Source organism: Periophthalmus magnuspinnatus, chromosome 17 (genome assembly GCF_009829125.3).
Source record: "Periophthalmus magnuspinnatus isolate fPerMag1 chromosome 17, fPerMag1.2.pri, whole genome shotgun sequence".
Classification (NCBI taxonomy): domain Eukaryota; kingdom Metazoa; phylum Chordata; class Actinopteri; order Gobiiformes; family Gobiidae; genus Periophthalmus; species Periophthalmus magnuspinnatus.
The window spans coordinates 5,765,118-5,773,799 of NC_047142.1; the positions used below are offsets into that span (position 1 = coordinate 5,765,118).

At 43.1% G+C, this 8,682-nt stretch overlaps 1 protein-coding gene across 2 annotated transcripts in view; it reads left to right on the forward strand.

The window, feature by feature from the left end:
- LOC117384992 (ephrin type-B receptor 1) overlaps positions 1–7,544 on the forward strand; it is a 279,983-nt gene extending 272,439 nt beyond the window's left edge. For both annotated transcript variants that reach the window (XM_033982197.2, XM_033982196.2), the window contains exons 14-17: positions 267–460; positions 1,086–1,241; positions 1,701–3,067; positions 6,261–7,544. In XM_033982197.2, coding sequence (XP_033838088.1) covers positions 267–460; positions 1,086–1,241; positions 1,701–1,809 — 459 coding nt within the window. In that variant the 3' untranslated portion in view covers positions 1,810–3,067; positions 6,261–7,544. The remainder of the gene's footprint in view (positions 1–266; positions 461–1,085; positions 1,242–1,700; positions 3,068–6,260) is intronic.
- The last annotated feature ends 1,138 nt before the right edge of the window (positions 7,545–8,682 follow it).

Here is an 8,682-nt window from a genome sequence, read left to right on the forward strand (position 1 = left end):
AGAAAATGAATTGAATTGAATTATACTGCACTAACATGAATACATACATCATACTCGGCCTTCGCTAACATGGATAAAGCAGCACATGAGGCATAACCACATAATGCCATGGCTTCTTTTCAGGGACAAATGAATATAATGTAATAATAATGTTTCTATTGTCACTTCACTCTCTTGTTTCTTTAGGAGTGTTACCAAAAGAGTGATATTTGAAATTGTATTGTGAATATTTAGAGTTTGATTTGGTTATATTTGTTTGTGCGTAGGTGATCAATGCCATAGAGCAAGACTACAGACTGCCTCCACCCATGGACTGCCCCAGTGCACTGCACCAGCTGATGTTGGACTGTTGGCAGAAGGACCGTAATGTCCGACCACGCTTCACTGACATCGTCAGCACCCTGGACAAGATGATCCGAAACCCCACCAGCCTCAAAGCTATCGCTAACATCCCTGCAGTGTGAGTGAACTGTGTCCTCACTGAACTCACTGTTGTCTGCTCAACTGTTAATGAACATAATGAATTTGTATTTATTATAGCTGATTGCATCAAATGAACATTTCCTACAATTATTTCTCATTTCTTTGGTAATCTTGCTTGACTATATCATCTAAAAAAACATGCATGTTTTTTCCTGAAAAATAAAATGGATTGGTTTGAAACAGATAGTTCTTTTAGTTTCCTTTGTGCAGGTTTCATTACTCCAGCAGGACATTGTACACCTATTTAAACTGTACACACCTTATTGAAAACAATTTGTCACAGTCTTCCTTGGAGACTCCTCAGCCATAGCCAAATTGGATGTGGATGTTAGCTTTCTTCACAGATTTACTCTCCAATTACAAAGTTGTGGCCAGGTTAACTGGGCCTTTCACACTTGTCCTCAAGTCACTTGTTTGTGACTGTGGACTTCAGGCTCCTGCTGCAGTGCTTTAGCTGTGCAATGAACCATATGTTTTTTGATCATTTTGTATGTATCTACTGCTATAGGCTTTCACTCCATATTCACTTTGGTAAAATGAGCTGGTCTGCAGGTAACTTATAGTAAAGTATTCCTATGAAAATGTTTGTCTTTTCTTGGCAGGCCTTCTCAGCCACTGTTGGACAGGTCCATCCCTGACTTCAACACGTTTAGCTCGGTGGAGGACTGGCTTGGAGCCATTAAGATGATCCAGTACCGAGACAACTTCCTCAACTCAGGCTTCACGTCTCTGCAGCTGGTGGCTCAGATGACCTCAGAGTGAGTTCAGCTCTCAGCCTCACTCACATGTGGCACTTGGATAAAATCACCCTGCGTCAAGTGGATGTATTTTAGGCTTGAGTGCAGAAAGTGAGCAAATCAAAGAGATCTTAAGGCCCCATACAGCCGTGCCCACTAAAGCACTGCATTTTTCAGTTATGTCAGTGCAATCATTTACTTGACTCAGGCTCATAACATTGTTGTTTTTATTATGAGCACAACTTGCGTTTAATTAAGGTGAACTGTCAGTGGGTCACTCTTCAAATTCTTTTTTTATTTTGATAAAAATGGAGCCTCGAGACACGGTGGCATTTAAGCAAGCATCATGCAGTGTGCATTATATATTGTATCACTGATGTGTGGGCTGACTTTATGAAAGGATCAATATTGCTACTATTCAAAACTGTGATTTTGAATGTTGAATGTTTCTAAATATGTGTGTGTATTGTCTGTTTCCAGGGACTTGCTAAGGATAGGCGTGACTCTGGCAGGGCACCAGAAGAAGATCCTGAGTAACGTGCAGACCATGAGGGTGCAGATGAGCCAGTCCCCGTCCACGTTGGCATGACTACAAGAGGCGCTGTGCCACGGAGCGGGCAGCATTCGGAGGACCACCGACAACAGCCCCCGAATGACCCCCCCTCCGTCGGAACGCGCCAGGGTCGAGACTATTGTCTTAATCTAAATGGTCACGTGTCTACAAGAGGAGAGCAGGGTCTACACTACCACAGCTATCACCAATCCAAACCAGGAAGTAAACCAGGAAGTTCAGGGTGCAACGCGTTACTGTTTCTCCATTCATTAAGACACAAGCTGCTGTGGTTTTGGAACTCCATTTAGCGTCATATCTTCAGCATCAGTACAGGGATCATATGATATTTGTGTTTGGTAAAAGATATATTGTACCTCTATATTATCTGGACTAGACCATGTTAAAACTGTAACCAGACATGTGAGACTTTTACAACCAACAATGTGTGACCTGTGATGTTGCCCATAATGTCGTCAATGTGTGCAATGAAGAGGCCTTGGTCTGGTCCAGAAATATGCCCAAGAAGAAGAAGCAATCAGCAGAAAGACTGTCTATAGAATTACAGGGATGTATAGTGGAGCACCATGGTCATCCACCTCATAGCCATAGTTTGCTTGTTTTACATTTAAAATGATGTATTGTTGAATTCCTGGTGACAGAGCTTAGTTCTATTTTTGTCTTCATCTGATCGTTTGTACTTGTCACTATAACCAGATCCACCCACTTGTCTGAACTCAACACTACCTGTGGAGTGGGCTGCCAAAGGACTTTTGAACCAGCCCTAGATTCAGAGAATATAAATATGTTTATCTCTTGCTAATTATGATTATTAACTTCTATAATAACCTTCATATTGAAGGTGGTATGTAAGAATATGTATGTACAGAACTATCTGCTTGCATTTTGGCAACGACTTGTTTGTTGATTAGATTGTGTTAGATACATGCAATGTGTAGGTTCCCACTGTGCCCTCGCTCCTTGTGACTGACTGTTTAAAGGACACAGGGGGCGCTCATTTATCCAGGGGCACATGGACTATCCAGTACAGACAAATATGTTACTGAGTCGGTCTCGTAGATCTAAGTATGAGTAGGACTTGTAGGAGATCTAATGACAAATGTCCATCTATTGAGAACTTGAGCTCATGTTAAATGTGGGTGTGCACATGCTGTCTCTTGCTGGTGAGCACTTGCTTGTACAGAAATGTTTTATGTTCTCTTCATCTGTTTGTGTCGAGTGCTCAGCACCAATGGAAGATGGAGGAGGATCAGAGCCTCGCCAGGCCAAGTCCACAGTAAGTTTGTACTGTTCACATACTGTCACAATAGACACGCAGGAATGTATTAATCATTAGTGTTCATGTTGAGGTAAGATTAAAGGACATTCATTTGTCCCAGAATAGGAAAATTGTAGAGTTGCACTGGAAAAATACTAAAATCAGCATTCAATTCAAACCAACACATACTGACGTTAAATTGCCAAAAGATGCTTGTTGTACTACTGCCCTCACAGAACTACTATAGCTCCACCTCTGAGAGACACAACAGTTCTTCCAATATGGACGCTCTATAGTGTCTGCAGCGCCATATGGATGGACAGGCTGAGCACAAACGCTGTGATAAACCCGTGATTCATACAGTTTATGCTCATATGAATGGACCCGTAGAAGCCTGTGCATGGTATGAAACATTCTGCCTTCAGGGACCTCATATATGGCTCTGAAATCTTCCTGTATATTTGTGTGTGGAGCACATAGGTTATATCATGATTGCGGTTGAATTGGTTTGGAAAATTGTAATGTTGTTTTTCACAGTAGGAACTTCAGAGCAGGATTGTGCGAGGGGGACTTGTGTGATTACAGTTCTTTCTAGCAGGTTGCAGTCTTAGGAAAGAAAAGTATAAAGAATCTTGTCGGTTTTGCCAAAGTAAACATTGAAAAAGTATTATGCATAGTTTCCCAAATGTAAATGTGAACAGATTGCACTAAACCATTCTGCTGCTGCTGTACCCATGAGTAATGATTCAAGTTGCTTTAGTCTTATTGATTGGTTCAGTCCGATTATGTCCAGATTGTTCTTGATTTAGTCCTGGTCTGGGATATATTGTTAAAGGTGCATTATGTAAAACTTTGCCACCAGCTCTTCTCTTTGGTGATGTTATTGTTTTGACTAAAATGTTCCACAGTTGGCCTTAAATACACTGAGACAAGTAGATAACGTTACCATGGAATATAGCGGGTCAGATCTGTGGAAAAGTGGAACCACACATAGTAAGAAAGCATGTTTTTCAAGGTATTTCACTTAAGAAATGCAAGATAGTCATAGTCGTCTAATGCCGTACTGTGAAACATTCCTGGAAACTAAATAAGTTCTCCAAAGAGGGACACAGGTGGCAGATCTCTTGCTGAAAAGTTACGTCGGTGCACGTTTAAGTTCTGTACTGGCTTAGATTTTTTGCTTCGCCCAGTTCAGCCCCACATGTGGACAGTAAAATATTATATCTAAAAGTCTGGAAAAACTCAAAACCTGCGAGGAAGGAAAGAAGTTATCTTTTTGACCCTTTTTAATTTCTTCGCGACAATGAGTGAAGACCAACTCCTAAGCACCTTCCTTCCAAAATTAGAAATTGATGGCAGGCCCATTAGCAGATTATTAAGTACACTCTGCCCCATAAGACCCCACCCCTCCCCCATCCTAACACACACACACACACTCACACACACACACACACCACCCTCTCCTCTGTCTGCCCTGCTGCAGCTCTGTACTCCGCCTGGCTGGAGCTGGCAGGCCTCCAACTCGTTTGTCCTGGGTGTAACCAAGCTGTCCTAGGCATAGGGGACCAGGACTGGGCGAAGGGCTGCCCTGAGAAATGGCTGACTTCACGCTCCAGTGGACATAGAGGAGAGAAACAGTGTGGAGGGCTGTGGTGTGTGTGTGTGTGTGTGTGTGTGTGTGTGAGGGGGGGTGTTACCTGCTGGGACCCCCCCTCTAAAAGCATCTGATCAGCAGCAGGCAGGGGAAGATGGATAGGACTTATCAAAGTGGAGCAAGGAAAAAACTGGGACTTTAAAATGTCACATAATCTGGAATCTAATGGTTGAGTCGTTTTCCCCATGAAACAAATCAAATGTTAGTTAAATCTGTTATTTGCAGATGCACAGGATTTACAGACCCAGAGTACTGCTGTAATTCTGTTGGACTAATCATGGCCTCGATCAGAAACAGCTCCAGAAATGATTTTGATTGAAAATGTTTTTCTAAAGCGTGATTGTGTAAGAATGAGAACGTTACATGGACATAATTTCAACATTTCTGGTTGGGGGGATGTTACCTGCTTGTCTACAGGAAGATGTTATTGCCTGGAATGTTCCATCTGTCCATCTCTTTATCTATCCATCCATCCATCTCTCTATCTATTATCCATCCATCTCTATCTCTATATCCATCCAGCTATCTATCCATCTGTTCATCTATCCATCCCTTTATCTATCCATCTCTTTATCACGCTATCTATCCATCTATCTCTCCATCCCTTTATCTATCTATCCCTTTATCTATCCATCCATCCATCTCTTTATCTCTTTATATCCATCCATCTATCCATCTCTTTATCTCTCCATCCATCTCTCCATCCATCCATCATCTTTTGATCTATCCATCCATCTCTTTATTTCTCCATCCATCTCTCTATCACTCTGTCCATCTCTCTAGTTTATTCATTATTTCTTTAAAAAAAAAAAACACTGTAAAAAAACATACCGGCACGTTCTTACAGTGACCCTCCCCACAGATCTGACGTGTCATTTACCCTGATCGTGCCTTTTGAACATAGATTTCTGTGTAATCCCTGAGTTGTCCAGGTTTGATCCGTCCACTATGGCCACAATGCCATATAGCGGAACATTCCAGGCAAAGCAATACCTCTCCATAAACACCAGAAAAGTGACGTAGGGCACCTTTAAAACAACCTACAAACTAAACGATGTCCCAATGACAGACTACAAACACTACAAACATCCTGTAGTGTTTTTTCATATTTGTGGGGTAATGAAATAACCCTGTAATCAACGCAGTGTTCCCCTTATTGGCAGCGTCCTTGGCTCGCTCATTGATTTAGCCTGTATTATATTCCTGCTCATAATCACAGACTCTTCCCCGCGATCGGCAAACTCTTTTTAACCGCAACCACTGATTCAATTTGAAAGCATCAGTCCTCCATTCAGCTCCGCCTCATGTATTTGCAGCTCAAGTCGAGAGCCCATGAATGAGCCAATCGAACATATTCATTATCCCACAGTGTCGTTCTTCTCTTCCCATTTGGTCTGTTTGTCTTTGTGAATATCTGACTGTAATGACTCCCCGACACGTGACGAATGGGAGGGCGTGTCTCCAGACCCAGAGGAGCTCGTCTGCACAAACCGTTCACTGTCAGCGCGATCGAGTTGTTATTTAATGCTTATCGTCATGTCTTTTCTTCTGTTTCAGATGAACAACCTCTTTTTCTACGCTGTGGATTTACACCTACGCCAACAGGGGAGTCGACATGGGGGGGGCAAAGAGGTCTGTTGTCCCGGGACCCAGAATTGGACGTTCTTTCTATTACTTTATATTTGAGGGGGGGCCCATGTGAGGTTTCTTGCCCCGAGCCCCCAGATCTCTGTCGACGGGCCTGTACACCAATCAGGCATAACGCTATGGCTACCTGCTCATTCAACCACTGTGTCTTTTGATACCTTTGTACTAGGACCAGACTTTTTAATTCATGTTTGGCGACGCTACACTTTGCAGCTCTCACTCTATTCCCGTACTTAATGGACCACATTTTTTAAAGTTAATTTAAAGTTTTTAAAGAATTCGCTTGCCACAGAAACAACAATAGAAGCAGAGCATAGACTTAGCAAACTAAAGTAGTTGCACATTAAATACTGAAACTGCAGTACATTTAAACGCAAACATGGGAGGTTAAACTCTGGCTATTTTTCCTATAAGACAAAAACACAGTCCAGACCAATGGATCATTTTGTAATGAGCAACTTCCTGTTTTTTTAGCCGGCTAACTCCGATATCAGGGCAGTCACACCATATTAGATCATAAAGCTTTTCCATCCATCCATTTTCGCTTATCCGGGACCAGGTCGCGGGAGCAGCAGTGTAAGCAGGGACTCCCAGACACGTCCTCCAACTCCTCTGGTGGGACCCCAAGGTGTTCCCAGGCCAGCCGAGAGACACAGTCCTTCCATTGTGTCCTGGGTCTTCCCCAAGGCCTCCTCCTGGTGGGACATGCCCGGAACGCCTCCCCACGGAGGCGTCAGGCCTCCTGAACAGATGCCTCTCGATGTGTAGGAGCAGTGGCTCTACTCCGAGCTCCTCCTGTATGACTGAGCTCCTCACTCTATCTCTAAGGGAGCGCCCAGCCACCCTGTGGAGGAAACCCATTTCAGCCGTGATCTTGTCCTTCTGGTCATTACCCAGAGCTCATGACCATCAGTGAGGGCAGGAACGTAGATTGACCAGTAAATCGAGAGCTTTGCCTTTTGACTCAGCTCCTTCTTTACCACAACGGTCCGATACAGCGACCGCATCACTGCAGACGCTGCACCGCTCCACCTGTCAATCTCATGCTCCATCCTTCCCTCGCTCGTGAACAAGACCCCGAGATACTTGAACTCCTCCACTTGGGGCAGAGACTCACCACCCACCAGGAGAGGGCAAACCACTTTTAAACCTTTTGAATACTTAGTTATTAATGGAGGATGGCTCAAAATCATCTGGCAACTGTTTTAGTACTGATAATTTGGACAGTTATGCATGCTACTTTACATCAGCAGCTAGTACCAATATGGCGGTAGGTGGGTTTTTGAAAATATAGGCTACATTCATTGTAGACAAGCCCTGGACGACTTTTGATACAATACAAAACACTGCAACAAGGGCATCCCGCAGGAACTTCACAACTCAACATCATTTTGCCCTTGTTTATCCTCGTACTCTCTTCTGTCGGCAAAATATCCACAAACTTAAAAATCCCCTTTCCTCTCTAGTGGTCATAATGAAATGCCTGATTGATGTTTACCTTCAAAACTGTGGATTTTACACTTTATATGAAGCACGTAACATATTCACACGTACACCAGAGTCGAACAGGACCAGCTGACGGGGACCTATCTTACGGTACAAACGAATTGAGCTAGCTGTTAGCCGTTAGCCATTAGCTGTTAGCGTGCACTTCTCACTCTTCTTTTGTGTGCGAGCGAGAATGGGAGTGAATGGCAGCCATGTTTAGTGTACATCAACGTGTGTGCACCGGTACATTGTTTTCCTTTCTGTATAGCAAAACCACTTGTAAATTGTGAAGTATGTGTCAAAGAGTTTGTAAGATGTAACTTTCTGAGAACCATTGTACTAAAAATGCACTCAATAAACGCCTTGGGAAAAACAAGTCAGTCAATGCATGCTTCGTGACTCCGGGTCTGGTGATTCGGTTTTCATTAGCAGTGACAGGCCAAAGTTCTATGGGAGGGTTATTATCAGCTAGCGCCACTGTCTGAGAACTACTTGACACGGAATACTCTCTTTCAAATATGAAACGGGAAATAAAGGCCCATTTGTCAGTGACACTTGGCCTGGCAGTCTGTGTTCAAACTGCTAATACACAAGCCATCGCTCGCCAAATGAGGGCGTAAGGTTTTTGACAACGCCGCTGAAACCATGGGCGCTGACAAATCTATGTATGTATATATCAGCCGGCAGACACTTCACTGATCATACGGAGAATTTACTGCAGCTTTGTTATGAGATTTTTCTTTTAGATTTATATGAAAACCAGTTAGAGACTGCTTCTGTCATCGGTTTCTAGTAATGTTAATGTCGATAGCGATGTAAACCATTCTCTGTTTGTCAAAGTTAT